Genomic DNA, 19,421 nt, shown 5'->3' on the forward strand with positions numbered 1-19,421 from the left:
TATTAAGTGAAGAAGGCAAGATGGAAAAAAAATATGTTTAGTATGCTACTGTTTAAGAAGGTGAGGAGAGAACGGATATAACTATTTGCTTTTTGTTTTTAAATGAAAGGATGAACTAAAAACTGGGGGGTGGGGGGAGTGTAGAAATGGGGAAAGAAAGTAATGGTAGAGGGGACAGGAATGGAAGCTAGATTCCCCTGAATATACCTTGTTTTGTAAATTAGACTTTAGACTTTGCATATGTTATATTCACAAAAAATTTAAGCAATCCCTAAAAGTTAAAATAAAATGAAATAAATAATCAAACAAACAGGGATTATGTTAAATTACTTTAAAATTTATGATTTGACTTGTTTGGCTATAAATATTCCTAGCATATGAATATACCCTTGAGATAGAAGGAGCTACTAAAAAATCTTAAACTGTTAATAGTGATCGTATGTTGGTGATAATATATACATATTAGTGGGGTAAAGTAAGTGAGTAATTATGATGAGAACCAGGATTTTGGGTGTGGGAGATACTGATTAGGATCAATTAGGTTAAGTAAAAATAATGCAGTCCGAAACTGGAAATATCTGTGTCTACTAATGATGGATTAATCTTAAGATAATATAATATGTATTTCCTGGTTCTCTTTTGTGGAAATAAAGACCTACTCAATAGCAAGGAATATCCCTTGTGCAGTCTTGGAATACCATTTCCCAGGGTAGGGCAGGAAATGTACAAGATGAAACTGGAACATCTAATCACACCAGATAGCAGAAAACTTCCAAAGGCTATGAGAATCAGGTCAAAAGCACTCATATGGCAAACTCAAGAGGCTCCCACTGGCCTAAGTTGAAAGAACTTTGTACACCTTAAATATACTGAATATATTTGATGTGTATCAAATAAATTTGAATCTATAAGGTCAAATAATACTAAAAAGCCAAAAAATAAAAACCATAAAAAACTCCTCACTGGTCATCTTTGGAGGATGCTCCAAAGATGGAGCATAAGGAAACAACATATTGTCTCAATCATGACAAATAATGGCAAATACTCAAACTATTCCTCAGAGTAATCTAATAATTGATGAGAAAACATTTCTCTTCATAGAAGTAATTCCACTCATAAATGAAGAAGGAATGACAGAATTAGAATATCATCACCAACAGCACTAAGATCATAAGACGAGAGACAACCATTCTGTCCCTAGTAGAAATACACACCACCACCTATGAAGTATTCTTGCCAAAAAATCACAATTGAATCCAACCAAATCTCTAGATCTAACTACCAATTTACAGGAAATATTGAGGAATTTAATTCTAAGGCATTACAATCCTTCAGCACAGTAATGGTAACTTCACTAACATTGGACAGTGAGTTAACTCACTTAACTTTCTGACATAGAAATGCTTGGGTACCAACTTTCCAATCCCTCTAACAACCCAGTTTTAGGAGTAAAAACCCACTGTACATACATTACATATGAAATTCTTACTTGCTAACTTCAAATGAGTCTATCCAGCTAAAAGCAATTCTTTTATTCAATTTTTCTTTACTACTTACTAGACTCCTCCAAACTGAAATTTCAACTTTTTTCATTTTCTACAACTCTTCCTATTTAACTGCAAAAATAAAGCCATTGGACTTAAGCTTCCACATCCCTTATTTCTACCTCAAGACAGATCTCTATATCAGCATTATCTAAACGGCACTGTCACAACAGTTAATAGATGTTCCTTGGGTTTGGAAAACAAAAAGATTCCACTGTTAATTAATTTGGAAAACACAGAATACTAACCACTCCCTTAGGCACATTTCCAGATAAAGGCACTAAGAATTCAAGCAATAATGAAATGAATTTTGTTTTATCCAGTTTTCCCCAGACCATTGAATACACTTTTTTATGAACACCTACTGACACCATTAGATGGTCACCATTTGAGTAATATCACTCTATTCCCATCTCCTGGTATCTACACTTTCTGTTTCTGTGAAAAAGATCATCTATTTTCCAAGGTAAACCTGTGCTCACAGGCTTCTCCCTGTCCTCATCTTATGTCTTATTTTTTCTGGTGTTTTCTATGCAATGTCTGCAATGACTCCCACTATGAATCTTGTTCTAATCTTCCACTCCCAATGCTACTTGCCTAGAACAGAACTAATACCTTCAGACCTCAACCTCACTGAAGATGAAATAAAGAAATTCTCAGAAAAAAAAAACAACAACAAAAAAGCAGAACTCATTGCTAGCAGACCTACCTACAAGAAATACTAAAGGAAGTTCTTCGGGCTGAAAGCAAGTGACCCAGAGGGTAATTCAAAGACAAAGAAAGACACACACACACACACACACACACACACACACACACACACTCCAGTAAAGGTAATTATGTAATTATAAAAAATAGTAAAAATAGTATTTCTTTCACTTTCTTAACTGTTTTAAAAAACAATCACATAAAATAACATGTTATAATTGTACTGTTGAAACTATAAAATGTAATATATTCAACATTAACAATACAAAGGATGTAGAAGCAAGATTCTACTGGAATAAGGAAATGACACCAGATGGTAACTTCAACCCACAGCAAACAAATAAAGAGAACTGAGAAATGGTAAATAAGAAGGCTAATATAACAAGTATATACCTGTAGATATATACTTGGTTGCCTTTTTTCTTAGCTTCTTTGAAATAAAATTACAAATAGAAATAATTACAAACAGTGTATTGTTGGATTTATAACATATATAGATGCAATATATATGACAGCAGTAGTACAAAAAGGGGAAAGAGGGAATAGAGCTATATAAGAGTAATGCATCTATATCTCACTAAAAATTAGGTTAATCTCAATCTGAAGTATATTGTGATAAGGTAAGGTATATATGGTAAGCCCTAGAGCAACCACTAAGAAAAATGTTTAAAATAGTGGGAAAAGAATTAAAAGAATTAAAATGTGACATTAGAAAATATGTACTTAATTCAAAAGAAAGCAGTAAAGAAAGAATAGGGGAACAACAACAAAACATGAGACATATAAATAAAAAATAAAATGACAGATTGAATCTATGTGTAAAAGTAACAACAGTAAATATGAATGGGTCAATTCAAAGATACAAATAGGTTGAAAGTAAAAGAATGGAAAAAGATATATCATGCAAACAGCAACCATAAGAAAGCTGAAATGGATATACTAATATTAGACAAAAACAACATCAAAACAAACAAAAAGTGTTACTAGAGATAAAGAGAGACAATTTTAATGATAAAAGGGTCAATTCATCAGGAAGATAAAACCATTATAAACATATATACACATAACAGAGCCCTAAAATACATGAAACAACAACTGACAGAAATAAAGGGAGAACTAGATAATTCAATAACATTTGGAGAATTTAATACTTCACTTTTGATAATGAATAGAACAAATAGGTAGAAGATCAGCAAAAAATAAAAGACTTAATCAACATTATAAACCAACTAGATCTAACAAACATCTACAGAACACTCAGCCCAATAACAGCAAAGTACATATTATTCTCAAGTGCACATGGAACAATCTCCAGGACAGACTATATGCAGGGCCATAAAATAAGCCTCAATAAATTTAAAAGGAATGAAATCACATAAAGTATGTTCTCCAATTACAAGGGAGTAAAATTAGAAATCATTAACAGAAAGAATTCTGGTAAATTCACAAACATATGGAAATTAAACAACACACTCCTAAATAACCAGTGGGTCCAGAATAAAGCACAAGGGAAATAAGGACATATTTTGAGATGAATGAATATGAACACATGCCAAAACTTATGAATGTAGCTAAAGCAGTGGTTAGAGGGAAATTTATAGCTATCAATCTCTATATTAAAAAAGAAGAAATATCTCAATCTAATAACCTAAACTTCCACCTCAAGACTCTGGAAAAAGAAGAGCAAGCTAAACTCAAAGCAAGTAGAAGGGAATAAATTATGAGGATTAGAGCAAAAACTAATGAAATAGCAAACAAAAAAACAGACAACAAAATCATAAATTGGTTCCTTGAAAAGATGAACAAAATTGACAAACCTCTACCCCAACTAACAAAAGGGGGAAATAAGAGAGCGAGAGAAAGAGAAGATAATAATTACTAAAATCAGGAACAAAACGGGGTCATTATTACCAACCTACAAAAACAAAAAGAAATATAATGAAATATTATGAATTGCATGCCAACTAATTAGTTAATTTACATGAAATGGACAACTTCCTAGAAAGATGCAAACTCCTACATTAACTCAAAAAGAAATAGAGGGCTTGGGCTTCCCTGGTGGCGCAGTGGTTGAGAGTCCGCCTGCCAATGCAGGGGATGCGGGCTCGTGCCCCGGTCCGGTAAGATCCCACATGCCGCAGAGCGGCAAGGCCCATGAGCCATGGCCGCTGAGCCAGCGTGTCCGGAGCCTGTGCTCCACAACGGGAGAGGCCACAACAGTGAGAGGCCCGCGTAACCGCTAAAAAAAAAAAAAAGAAATAGAGGGCTTCCCTGGTGGCACAGTGGTTGAGAGTCCACCTGCCGACGCAGGGCACATGGGTTCGTGCCCCGGTCTGGGAAGATCCCACATGCCGCGGAGCGGCTAGGCCCGTGAGCCATGGCCGCTGAGCCTGCGTGTCCGGAGCCTGTGCTCCGCAACGGGAGAGGCCACAACAGTGAGAGGCCCACGTACCACAAAAAAAGAAAAAAAAAAAAAAGAAATACAAGTAGACCTATAACAAATAATGAGATTGAATTGGTAATTTTAAAACTACCCACAAAAAAAGCTCAGGCAAAGATGGCTTCACTGCTAAATTCTAACATTTAAAAAACACCAACCTTCAGAAACTCTTCCAAAAAATAGAAGAGGAGGGAGCACTTCCCAACTCATTCCCAACAAGGCCAGCATAACTCTGATTCCAAAGCCAGACAAAGATACCACAAGAAAAAAAAAATTACAGATCAATATCTCTTATAAATACGGGTACAAAAATAGTTTTAAAAAAATACCACCTAACTGAATCTAGAAATATATAAAAAGGATCATACTCCATGATCAAGAAAGATTTACACCAGGAATTCAAGGTTGATTTAACATCTGAAAATCAATTAAAGCAAAACACCGTATCAACAGAATAAAGGACAAAACCCACATGATCATCTCAATAGATGCAGAAAAAGCATTTGATAAAATTCAACACGACTTCATGATCAAAAGACTCAACAGACCACGAATAAACAGGAACACACTCAATCTGATAAAAGACATCTATGAAAAACCTACAGCTTACATCAGACTTAATGGTGAAAGGAATACTTCGCCCCCTAAGATCAGGAACAAGACAAAATGTCTCCTCTTGCCACATCCATTCAACATTGCACTGAAGGTTCTAGCCAAGGCAGTTAGGCAAGAAAAATAAAATAAAAAGCACCCAAGTTGGAAAGGTAAAACTCTATCTGCAGATGAGATGACCTTGTGTACAGAAAATCCTAAGAAATTCTCTGAAACTCTATTAAAACTAATAAAGCAATTCGGCAAGGTTGCAAGAAACAACATAAATACAGAAAAAGTGTATTTCTAAACACAGGCAATAAACAACTTGAAAATAAAATTAAGAAAACAATACCATTTATAATAGCATTAAAAAGGATGAAATATTTTATGAAGATTTTAATGAAAGAAACTTGTACTTGAAAACTACAAAACATTTTTGAAAAAAATTAAAGATGACCTAAATAAAAGGAAAGACATCTCATGTTCAGGGATTGAAAGACTAAATATTCTCAAAGTGACAATACTTCCCAAAGTGATCTACAGATTTAGCACAATGCCTATCACAATCCCAGTTGGCTTCTTTGCTCAAATGGACAAGCTGATCCTAAAATTCATATGGAAATTCAAGGGACCATAATAGCCAAAACAATCTTACATAGGAACAAAATTGGAGGACACAAACTTCCTAATTTCAAAACTTACTACAAAGCTACAGTAATAAAGATACTGCAGTCCTGGATTAAGGACAAATAAATTAATTAAATCTGAATGAGAATCCAGAAATATATCCTCACATTTACAGTCAATTGATTTCACAAAGTGTGCCAAGATAATTCAATGGGGAAAGAATAGGTTTTTTCCAACAAATGGTGCTGAGACAATTTGATATCCATGTGGAAAATAATGAATTTGTACCCCTTCCACAAACCATATTCAAAAATTAACTCAAAATGAATTAAAGACCTAAATGTTAGAGCTAAAACCATAAAACTCTTAGAGGAAAATCTCTGTGAACCTGAATTTAGCAATGATTTCTTAAATATGATGCCAAATTGCATTGGGTATTTTTGTCATAGGATTTCTACCAGTAAACACAAACTATAGGCTATCTTTATAATTTTCCATCACAATATAAACATCAATCAGACATGCACATTTTAAATGTAAACATCAAGTAGGATGTTTTCTATACATATATTACCTGATCAATTCCCCTTCCTTTGCACTGAAGAATGATGACTTCAAGAAGTTTGGCTGCATGACATTCTGCATCTTCTCCTGCATCTCCACATAGTACCTGCAGTAATTAAAATTTCACTCAGCAGTAAATAGCAATTGCAAAAAATTTAATCAAGTCTACATGAAGTAAATATCACATAAAAATTCAGCCATTAGAATCTCAGCGTTGCTTGAGTCATAAGTTTACCTTGCCAACCCAAAGAAGGAAGTTCAAAACGAAGTTCATCTATCTTCTTCATCTACTCTGATACCTTATAAGGTGTAATAATTCACTTATTTAACTTTGGATTAATAAAATAGGCTATATAAGTTAACTATCTAGACAAATGAAGCTTCCCTTTATGTAATGCATCAAAACAATAAAATACAATGAAATCAAAAGAAAACAAAATAACCTTCTTCTTAAACAATTAAATAAACCCTGTGTTTTTCTGTTCCTTTTGAATTCTTGTCTATATGCACCCATTTTTTCATAATGAAACCATAAGTTTAATATTACACACCTTTTAATTTCCTCATTTGGACTTCATAATTTGAACTACTTTCCATAGACATTATAACCATTTAGGACTATACAGTATTACAGAAGATGAGTATAACAAAGCTTACCAGCCTGTTCCCCTAATGTCAATTCTGTATTTTCACTGATATGAACAATTATACAGTGCACATATTCATACACCTAATACGGCAGCCTTATAATAAGGTTCCCAGAAGAGAGATTTATAGAGTAGAGGCATGCTTATATTAGAAATAAAGAAATATGGAAAAATTAATAAGGGTTCAAACACAAGACATAAGAAAAAGAACAGACTTAACCCAGAGAATAAAAGTAAGATAGAAATTAGGAATATAAACAAAAAGAGGTAAAACAAACAGAAATCAAAAATAGATTCATTAAAAAAAGACTTAAGTAGACTTTTGCCAAAATTATTTTTAAAAAGCAAAGCAAGCAAAATTTTAAAACATTATGAAAGACATAAATACAGATAAAGGAAAGATTAAAAATGAAAATACTATGAACAATATTATATTCCTTATATATTTGAAAACTTAGATGACCTGGATAATTTCCTAGACAAATACAATTTAAGAAAACTGAATTTAAAAGATATTCCAGATAAAGATTACAGATTGAACATCGCCATTCAATTTTATCCCTTCCCAAAGGCCATTAAAATAAAGGTAAAGATATTTTAGAAGCATATATCCACAAAGACAGAGATAAAGGAAAAAACAGACAGCTATAAAATTGTAGAAGCTGGAAAACAGATGGATCAGTGAGCTGAAACATAAGCAGGTAGCTAGCAAAACCAAGAACCAACCCTATTTACATAAACTTAAAATTCTACCTCAAGAGCAGTGTTTCTAGATCTAGATTCTAAACATGTGGGCTCTAGAACCAGAATGCTTTGGTCTAAATCCTAGTTCTACCATTTACGAGCTGTGTTTTTAGAAACGCTACTGGGTGGGCCAAAAAGTGTCTTCAGTTTTTTAAGTAAAAATAAAAGACACATTTTTCATCAAGAACTTTACTGAATAACGTATTCACCCTTTTGTTCCACTACCTTCTGCCATTTTTCAGGCAACTTCATAATTCCATCTTCCCAAAACTTTTTATCTTTTTGAGCCAAGAACTATTCCAGGTGCCTTTTACAGCCTTTACAGTCCAGGGAATTGAAATTTTTTCCATTAAGAGATTTTGTAAATACCAAAATAAATGGAAATCCAAAGGTGCAAAGTCTGGTGAATACAGCAGATGAATCAGAACTTCTCAGCCAAGCTGTAAGTTTTTGCCGGGTCATCAAAGAAACATGTGCTCTTGCGTTATCCTGATGAAAGATTATGTGTTTTCTGTTGACTAATTCTGGATGCTTTTCGTTGAGGGCTGCTTTCAGTTGGTCTGACTGGGAGCAGTACTTGTTGCAATTAATGGTTTGGTTTTCTGGAAGGAGCAGGGGTCCCCAACCCCCAGGCCACGGACCAGTAGCGGTCCACTGGTCCCATCGCTCCCCATCGCTCGCATTACCGCCTAAACTCCGCCTCCTGTCAGATCAGCGGTGGCATTAGATTCTCATAGGAGCGTGAACCCTACTGGGAACTGCGCATGCAAGGAATCTAGGTTGCACGCTCCTTATGAGAATCTAATGCCTGATGATCTGAGGTGGAGCTGAGGCAGTGATGCTAGCGCTGGGGAGCAGCTGCAAATACAGATCATCATTAGCAGACAGGTTTGTCCGCACAGAGACCATAATAAATCAATTGTACGCAGACTCATATCAAAACCTTATCAGTGAGTGGCACGTGAAAACAAGCTCAGGGCTCCCACTGATTCTGCATTATGGTAAGTTGTATAATTATTTCATTACCTATTACAATGTAATAATAATAGAAATAAAGTGCACAATAAATATAATGTGCTTGAATCATCCCAAAACCATTCCCCCACCCCGCCCCCGGTCCGTGGAAAAACAGTCTTCCACGAAACCAGTCCCCTGGTGCCAAAAATGTTCGGGACATTTGTAATAGAGGACTCCCTTCCAATCCCACCATATACACATCACCTCCTTTGGATGAAGACCAGGCTTTGGTGCCGTTGGTGGCGGTTCATTTTGCTTGCCCCACAATCTCTTCCGTTCCACATTGTTGTACAGTATACACTTTTCATTGCCCATCACAATTTGTTTTAAAAACAGAACGTTTCATTACGTTTCAGTAGAGAATCGCATGCAGAAATATGGTCAAGAAGGTTTTTTCACTTAACTTACGTGGAACCCAAACATCAAAGCAATTCACATAACCAAGCTAGTGCAAATGATTTTCAATGCTTGATTTGGATATTTCGAGTATGTCGGCTATTTCCCACATGGTATAACGTTGATTGTTCTCAATTATTGTTTTGATTTGATCGCTATCAACTTCAACTGGTCTACCTGACCGTGGTGCATCGGCCAGCAAGAAATCTCCTGCACGGAACTTCGCAAACCACTTTTGACACGTTTGATCAATCACAGCACCTTCTCCAAACACTGCACAAATCTTTTTGTGCATTTCAGTTGCGTTTTTACCTTTCCTGAAATAATAAAGTTTAATATGCCAAAAATGTTGCTTTTTTTCTTCCATCCTCAATATTAAAATGGCTACACAAAAATTCACCAATTTTGATAAGTCTTTTTTTAAACTCATGGTGATATGACAGCTGTCACATACAATCTAACAAAATTGTTTCAAATGAAGTTAAAGACAACTAAATGCTACTAGAGCCATCTTACGGAAAAAATCAAACGCACCTTTTGGCCCACCCAATATTTATTCTCTGTACCTTAGTCCCCAGCTGTAAAAAGAAATATAGTAATATACTTATGTCATAGGATTATATGATACAGAAAGAAAAAACTCAGCCCCTTTTCCCAAAATTGCATTGACTTGGTTTCTTTGTTTGCTGGTTTTGTTGGTTTGAGGTTTTGTCCCCCCACAAAAGGAAGAGAAACAAAATATAGTACAGTAGCTTAAAAAATGGGCTCTGGAGCCAGATTACCAGGATTCAAATCTAGCTCCAACACATAACAGCTATGTGACTAGGTCAGTTTTCTAAACCTCAGGCACAATGCAAAATGCCTGTCTCCTCTTTAACAAAAGGTGATATAATGTTGTAAAGATTAAATAAATTCATGTGTATAAAGTGCTTAGGAAATACCAGTGTACAGTAAGAGTTCAATAATAAGACCAGAAATAAATATATTTAACTACTTGACAAGTAGAAGGCCATCACTGTGAACGTCACTTTTACTATATCTGCTATAATACAGAGCAACTGTGAGTTATAAAGGACCATGTAGGATTGTTATGTTTTCTACCTTTGCTTTCTCTTCCCCTTTCCCTCACTAGCAGCTGTCTCTATAACTTAGGAAAAAACTGAAGACAGCCAGGTGATTATGACTTAACAAGCTGGGTTATTACAGAGCAATATGAGTCTTCAAAAATCGTGATTCTACTCCTGCTGTTTACATGTGATGAAACTTAGTGACTTCCCAAAATCTCCCAGGCTCTTTATAACTGAACTGAGACCTCCATCAGATAAACTGATTATCCGTTCAGCGCTTTTAACAGAGTCTGGTACACATCTCTTCTAGGGAGGAAAATAGGTTGTATACTAGCTATCTTACTCCCAACTCCAAGGCCAAACTTAGGTTTCTGGCTATTTGAGCTTTCTAAAATCTGCCATCTCTATGCAATACAGTTTTATATTTATGTATATATTGATACATATATTCACCTAAAAGAGGAGGAAAGCATTAGTCAACAATGATTCCCAGATATAACCAAGAGGGCCAAATCTAACTTGTGACAAAGATAACATAGTAGACAATCATGTTTGTGCATAAATACAACAGTAGCCATTATGTGGCTTACCAATTATCCTGTATTGAGCTAAATGATGCTGTTTTTCCAACTATTCCAATTTTTTGTCTTATGTTATTTATGTTCAAATTACCTATATCTAGTGTCTTCTAATATATACATTCAATTAAAAGAAAAATCAATAATTGACAAACTGTGTGGTATTTTCCTAGCACTCTTTTTTAATCAAGGAGCAAGTCTGCATTTTTGAAAGAAAAAACACGAAGAAAATTATTTACCTAAGCATTATAAAGTACACAGCTATAAAAGTAGCAAACATTCTTAAGTATAACACACAATATGAAATTTTCAGATAATTCCAAACTCCATTTGAAAATACAAAATGACAAATATATGTTGATGAAAGCAATACAGAACTAAATGTATAAGAAACAAATTGAGACAGTACCTGAAGTAAAATACAACATTAGTAAGTAAACGTTAGTAAGTAAACCATTAGTAAGAATCACTATGACAAACGTTTAGGACATGCTTACCTTTCTACACATTGTAAAAAGTATTTCTAAATGCTTTGGATTTGATAGTAAAGTATTTGTATCTATTGTCACATAATTATGCAGAAGAGGCATCATGTCTGGAAAAAAATTCAAAATCCCAGTGAGACATGAGTAACAGAAGTAGAAATAAATTATTACCACTGAAAGCATATTTCTGTAGCACCCACACATTACTACCTTCCCTTGCAACCACAAAATGCTAGAAATGAAAGTGTTAAATCCACCTTTTCTATAAATGAGAAAAATGTGGATCAGAAAGACTAAAATGCTCATCATTTATTATAGTGATTGTTATTAATTTTCTTCTTTTTTTCCATAGCACTCATCACCATCTGACATACTGTATATTTACTTACTTGGCTGTGTGTTTCCTACCCTCTCCCTCCCCCCACTGGAATGGAAGTGTCAAAAGGGCAAGGGCTGTCTATTTTTTTCACTGATGTATTGCTGAGCTTAGAACAATACTTGGAATATAGTCAATATTCAGAAGATATTAATAAATATATGGATATATACTCTGACTGCAAAGTATTTTAAGATACAGTAGGCAATACGGTTTCCCTCCTACTACCTCTATTCCTAGGGCTGAAAAACACTCCTATGGTAGCACCACCCTTTACTCGAAAATAATATCTATTTAGACACAGAAAAGCAAAACTGTTACATGGTCAAAGTCATACCTGTAAAATATTCAAAACAATCCTGCTGAAAAATCTCATATAATATACCTAGAAGTTGCCACATTTGAGGAGAAATACCATGGCAGGTTAAACTATATGCCAGTGAAAGAATTTCTTCATAGAATTCTAGAAAGAAGAAAATCTCTAGTTAGAATCCCAGGAAATAGCAAAAATTAAACACAAAGACCACTCAGAAGAGGATTTAGGCTATACACTCACACATGTTTTACATCTAATGTACTTTTGAGCATCTGTTTCTCAGCATTCACATCTTCAGCTACATCTATTTGCCACCTTCCATTTCTTACCAAGATCTGCCCCCTACTCAATAAGACAAGCCAAAGATTTGTTTTTACTAAACTTACTTATAATACTGAAAAATTATGTTTTTTATATTTTTTAATATAGATAGTTTATATATATATATATAACTATATTAGAAATGAATACAAGAAGGAATAGATTATTGTACGTGGCTCCTACACAGGATTTTATATTTACAAATAATGTTCTTCAGAGAGCTTAATTAATCTAGGTGAAAATATCTGTCTGTCTCACATATTTTTACAAACTATATACTGGACAGTATTTCGTCAATTTACAAAGCTTGTAAAATTTGTACAGTATTTCTTAATTTACCTCAAGACAATTATACTCAAAGTAGAAGAGTCCAAAGGGAATGTGTTTGCATTTGTACACATATTTATTATTATTACCCTCACTCAAAAGCAAATTATATCTAAACATACAATCGGAAAACACAAACCTCAATACAAAAATTTCAAATAATTCCTACCATGTCACTGAACAAAAAAGTTTAATTTCAAAGTTAATTATTTTTTTCCCTTCTTATTAAGAGGAACTAATATTCACCCTGGAAGTTTGAATAAAGTTTTTTTCTGTAACATTATTTAAAACTTAATACATTCAAAAGCTAGTAATACAGATATATGCCTTACCAAAAGCAAAATAAGACGGAAATCATAGATACTGGGAAGTAATTTGTTATGTAAGACAATCACTTGAAATACAACCAATTGTCTGAATATAAAATTTCTGAGAGTTCTGTTCAGGAAAGCAAATGCCTCTTCCCTAAAGTGAAGCCTAAAAGGTAGAAATATTTCCTTTCACATTCGTGACAGCTACGGCATGTGTACATTACCTGGCTACTCAGATGCTCAAGACCAGGACTCTGAATCTTGAGGGAGAAACTAGAAGGCACAAAGCTGTTCCAGTTTTGGGGGGCAGGGGTGGGGGGGACAGGGTCTGTGTTGGAGTCTGGACTATGGTAGGCAGCAGCCTAGGACCCAGTGTTGACAAAGGCAGCACTGGCCTTCTAAGCAGGCCACTATTACGGCAGAATCCTGGCTGGCTCTGGCCAACTCCAGCCTTCCCACTGCTTTGGTGTGCTACGACTATCCTTCCGCTAAATTCCATTTCTGCTTAAATTGACCAGAAGTTTTTTCATTTATTCTCAACCAAGAAGACTGACTATTAGGGTAGGATGGTTTTACTAACTTTGACTTACTGCATAAGATAGAACAGTTACATCAGTAACAGCTAAGCCTGGCTTCTAATAATAAATCAACTTCATGAGTAAATTAGCAATGAAAACAGGCAAAGGAGGGAGGGAGAAGTGGGACAATGGAAAGAGATTGGACCCACGGACATAACATGGTCAGACTACTGTGGCGGGGGTCCTAGATTAACAGATTCAGCCCATGACATCTTCCAGAACAAGTTTGGTGGTTGCTGTTTTTTAATCTGAGATCTTGCATAGCCAAATATTGGTTCAAAAAAGGGCCACTAACATTATGTGCATCACAGCTGAAAACATAAAGAGAGATCAGCTATCACCCTGGGACTAGGGATGAGATTAGAGGAGACAGGCAGCTGAAACCATGGCTTTCTCCTCTGCCCACCACACCCAAGAAATAGGCCCCTTTCCTTTTTTTAACATCCTGATGTTGTAATTGCTCAAATTAAATATTTGGTGTAGGCAGATTACAGAAGGTTGGTATAAACTACTTCCCTTTGCTTTACTTTACAGTTTTTTCCTCAAGATTACTTTACTTTAAATTTAAATGGAGATTACATCCTTGTAACTTATTTATTTTATACCTAGTAATCTGTATCTCTTAATCCCCTTCACCTGAAATAAATAAGTTACAAGCATGTAATGCACAGCACAGGGAATACAGTCAATATTTTATAACTTTGTATGTAGCATATTCTATAAAAATATCAAATTACTACATTGTAATCCTGAAACTATTATAATACTGTAAATCAATTAAAAAATTCACGTTTGAAGTCCTTAAAAAAAATTTTTTTAATGGAGAATTTTCAGTTACAATCTCTTCCATGAATAAGGACATAAGTGAATATACTCTTTTTGAGTGTATCAGAATCTCTGGAATTATGGTCCAGGAATCTTCATTTTAACTAGATCCTCAGTGATTCTTATGCACACCGAAGTCTTAGAACTACTGCTTTACAGCAACTATTTCAAAAGTAAGGAGTACCCTTGGCAGGGTGCAGGATAATCCACTGAGATGGGAGAAGAATGTTATTAGAACACGTAGTGAATATATACATATATATTTATATTTAATCTCATGTTTTTACATTTCTATTTTTATGTATGTAAATGTAGTATAGTAACATGTATATTGCCTATAAATAGGTATTCAAATTTTATTCACATACATTAGAAGTACAGGCTCAATTTTTTACTAATGGTGTGAATGATAAAAAGTTTGGAAACAACTGCTCTTAGGCAGTAGCATGCTTTTGTTCCATCTTTCTATCTATACACTATACAGGTTGCATTTCCCTCATGCCCACAAGATTTGGGGCTGGCATCTTCAAAATGCTTGGATACTATGAAAAAGTTGTCTCCTCTACAAATTCCAATCAGTGTATAACATCCAGCATTAGCTACTGATTCTACTCAGCAGTCAGGCACCGTAACAGATAAGAGAACAACAATTAATTCACACTTCTGATAGGATATATGTCTATCATTTCACATTTTTCAATCCCAGATTAAAGTAACCTCACCTGAACCTCATCCCAGTTCCTCCTTTCTAAAAAACTTTAAATACTCTGTTCTTTAAAAACTCCAAGACCAAAAATTCTTAACTGGCTATGTTAAGCCTACCTCTAAATGAAAATCTGGATGCCTATAATCAGAAAGTATATCTACAAATTGAACAGAATGCAAGTCTCTCTTTCTCAAAACTGTCCATCTTGTTGAATTTGAAGGGCTAAAATGCATTTTTCATCAAATTTAAAGAGTCCCGATTTACCTTTTTATTCTATGTTTGAACTTACCAATTACATGTTTCTGTAAAACAAGATCAATGATCCGTAGACAGATATTCTCTAACTGCTGAGTAACCTAAAGACAAATTTTAAACATTTAGTTTAAAATTCATCATAACTCTTAATTTAATCTATAACTTTAATATTATCCCAATAAAAATACCAACAGGACTTTTCTGAGAAGAGAAATTGAGAATTCTAAACTTCACGTGAAAAATTAAACATGCAAGAATAACCAGGAAATTCTGAAAAGTAGACTCATGATAGAAGTGGCAGTTAAATTCATAATAAAATTACAAATTAAATTACTTCCTTATCTCATATTTTATACCAAAATTAATTCCTAATATATCTAGGATTTCAATGTGAAGGCTTAAGCCATAAAAATACTAAGCATCTGTTCCAGATTTATAATTCTGCTCTTCATACATTAAGTATTTGTACACGTGTAAATATTCCTTTTAAGGAAATCTTGTTTTCAAAGTTTGCTTTTAGTAAGTCAAAGTTCAAAATCATAAGACTGGTAGTCAGGAGACCAAGATTCCAGTCCTTGTTTTGCCTCTAGTTACCTATGACCTTGGTAAAGCCATTTAGCTGAAGGCTTTAAGTTTTTTCATCTGCAGGTTAAGGAAGCTGGATTTGATTAGTGCATCTCAATTTTAACCCATGCCTCCCTTGATAATCACAATAAGGTCACATGCTCCTTTAACTTTATGTGAAATTCAAAATAAAATTAATATCAAGAATTTAAAAATTAAAACAAAAAGATAAAATGCTGTTTTGTCTTCAAACTAACCCTGCTGCTCATCCTACTACTGCCCATCCTCCACACACACATATTTGGGAAAACTTGACAAGGCGATGTCTAAGTTCTCTTCAAATTTAAAATATAAGTTCTACATATAAAGTGAAAGAATAATCCTTAAGTATACATGTAACTTAACTTGGAAATCTCACTTTTACTGATAGGCCCATACTGTTTCAACAAGGACACAACAATACAATAATGAATATGGAAAAAAAAATTCACACTAAGCCTTTTAGGCAAAGGAAGCCCTGCCCAGGAGAAGAAAACTGAACCATTTTTAAGAACCTGGTAAGTGTCCATTGGTATGTGATAAACACAGGATAAGTCAACAGCCACAGGGTTTAACAATGCTATTTAAAGAACCAGCACCTGCTTCCTAAGTCCCACTGTACAAAATGAGAGCTGCCATCATTGCCAAACGAGTCAACCGTGCTCACAGAAGTAATGAACACAAATCTAATCTCAGTCAAGTAGAGGCTATATAATATATAATACTTGGGGAAGAGAGCAGCAGGTTTTAAGTAGGGATTAACTGACATATTATCAGCATATATCAACTGACTGCAACCCCAAATCTACAACTTACTAGCTCTATGAACATGATTCAGACTCTTGATACTACCTGAACCTTGTTTTCCGCTTCTGCAAAAGGACACTACCATTACGCACTGTATGGCAGGGTGACATAGTAACATTCTATCAGCTAACGGATATGAGAGCACTTAACAAATGTTTGCACAAATTCTTATCCCAATATTGTTCTGGAACTCAGTTTAGGAAAGATGATGTTTTAAGCTTTTCTTCCCTTCCATTCTCAGATATCTGTTACATCAGCATTTTGTTCCATTATTTAAAATTTGCCACCATGATTGAATGGCAGTCTCTCTCTGCCAAGAAGACCAGACTATGGATTCCAAAAAGCAGGGCTCATGTCTTATTCAATTTGATATCCCCCTAAACCTAGCCCGGCACATAGCAGATGTGATGAACTGAACTAAGGTTAGCACAAAGAGATATACTACATACTTTAAAACCACATGTAATATTTCCCTTCAATCATTTTAATACTTTTCTTTAAAATTTGAGTGTAATTTTTAAAATCCAGCAACATAAATAGCAATTTAAAGGTTAAGACTTTAAAATTCATCACCAGTGATCATATAAATTTCAGTTACTATAATGACATAATAAAACACAAAGAAATCCTACCTCTTTATGATCTTCTACAACTGTCAAGATAGTATCAATGGTATGTAAAATTCCCATAGCCATTACGGTTTTGTCTTCGACTTCTTCATATTCATCACTTTGAAGAACTTTGCCAAATATCTCAGCCTATGAAAATAGCAAACACATTCAACAATTAGTACTGCTATACCCGCCCTTCTCTATAAGTTAGCAAAAGGGCAGTGTCGGGCTTCCCTGGTGGTGTAGTCGTTAAGAATCCACCTGCCAATGCAGGGGACATGGGTTCGAGCCCTGGTCCAGGAAGACCCCACCTGCCGCAGAGCAACTAAGCCCGTGCGCCACAACTACTGAGCTTGCACTCTAGAGCCCCCTAGCCACAACTACTGAGTTCCCGTGTGCCACAACTACTGAAGCCCGCGCACCTAGAGCCCATGCTCCGCAACAAGAGAAGCCACCGCAATGAGAAGCCTGCGCACCACAACAAAGAGTAGCCCCCACTCGCCGCAGCTAGAGAAAGCCCATGTGCAGCAATGAAGACCCAACACAGCCAAAAATAAATAATAAATACATAAATTCTTTAAAAAAAAAAAAAGGGGGGGAGTGTCACACATCCAAATGTCAGCACTGCTCAAACTTTAAGATATGCACTTTGTGAATCAATGATAGAATCTGTCATGTTTTAAACATGGGCATTTTTCCCTTATCTAGTCACTAAAGTGGAATATATATTAGCTATTATAATCAGATAGCAAATAATTAACTTCTGGTTGTCATTAAATAAATAAATCCAAAATCTAGGAAAACTTAAAAGTATATATAGAAATTATTAACTGTCAGAATTATCAGAGCAAATATTTTTATATTAGCATTTCAATTACATGTAAACTGAACTCCAGATTTTGGAGTTTAATTTATTTAGATTATTCAAAGCCTTTATACCAACTAACATAAAACTTTGCCCAGTCTTACCAAGTGTTGAGTCATATCAACAGCAATTGAGGCTACCTCTTGACTGTATTCACATATCATCTTCTGGATAACATTAGTAACATCATCATTTTCTGTCTCTCTAACAATGTGCAACAGCTCCTGCATAATAGGCCTCACGTGTGGCTTCATATATTCCTTAGCTAATGCAATAAAAAACAAACTCAGTAAAAAAATTAGCCATTGACAAGTGGTGAAGGAAAGTAACTTGGTCACAAGGTAAATAACACAGAGTAATAGCTTCTAGATAACATATTTGCTTCACAGTGAGTAAGTTACAAAGCTGTACCAAAATAATATTCACCAATGTATCAATTTTCCCATGAGTAACATAGGGATAATCAGTTCAGCACAGTAAAGAACTGTCCTGCCCAAAATGCCAATAGCACCCACTGAGAAATTCTAATTACACATGTGCTCTGTCATCAGCATGACTTATCAAACACGAATATGTTATCATGACACAAGTATAAAAAATCATGTACATAAAGACTATGCCCAACACTGATGTGCCTGTTCCCTCCCCCACCCCATCTCTAATCACCCTTCTCCCCACATGTGCTTATGCAATACTGTCCTTCCACTGGAACACTGTTGAATAGAGGTAAAGGTTCATATTCTTCATAAAGCCGAATTTACTTTCAAAGGTTTATTTGAATTTTGAACAGAACATTCTTCTAAACAAACAAATGAGATATGTGTTATCACTCACTAGAAATGCTACTTGCTACTTTCAGAACTAGCAGAATCATAGAATCCTAGAGTTGAAAGGAATCTTAAAGCCATCTAGTCCAATCCCCCTAAATTTAAACATACAGCATCTAAGTCTTAACAGATCATGGGCCTTGCCCAGGTCTACATGGCAAGGTGGTAGCACAATCAAAACTAGACCCCCAGGTCTCTTGATTCCCCATCTACCAATCATCAACTTCTTTTCTAATCTAAAATTCTTCTGGAAACTACAGTCAACAGACACTCCTAAAAGTG

General features: G+C 34.9%; 1 protein-coding gene across 2 annotated transcripts in view; it reads right to left on the reverse strand.

Moving 5' to 3' along the window:
* IPO8 (importin 8) overlaps window positions 1-19,421 on the reverse strand; it is a 70,765-nt gene that overhangs the window by 18,616 nt on the left and 32,728 nt on the right. For both annotated transcript variants that reach the window (XM_067696060.1, XM_067696059.1), the window contains exons 15-20: window positions 18,417-18,577; window positions 17,469-17,594; window positions 15,461-15,527; window positions 12,125-12,250; window positions 11,424-11,521; window positions 6,488-6,583 (exon numbers count right to left, since the gene is read on the reverse strand). In XM_067696060.1, coding sequence (XP_067552161.1) covers window positions 6,488-6,583; window positions 11,424-11,521; window positions 12,125-12,250; window positions 15,461-15,527; window positions 17,469-17,594; window positions 18,417-18,577 — 674 coding nt within the window. The remainder of the gene's footprint in view (window positions 1-6,487; window positions 6,584-11,423; window positions 11,522-12,124; window positions 12,251-15,460; window positions 15,528-17,468; window positions 17,595-18,416; window positions 18,578-19,421) is intronic.

Source organism: Pseudorca crassidens, chromosome 11 (genome assembly GCF_039906515.1).
Source record: "Pseudorca crassidens isolate mPseCra1 chromosome 11, mPseCra1.hap1, whole genome shotgun sequence".
NCBI lineage: Eukaryota > Metazoa > Chordata > Mammalia > Artiodactyla > Delphinidae > Pseudorca > Pseudorca crassidens.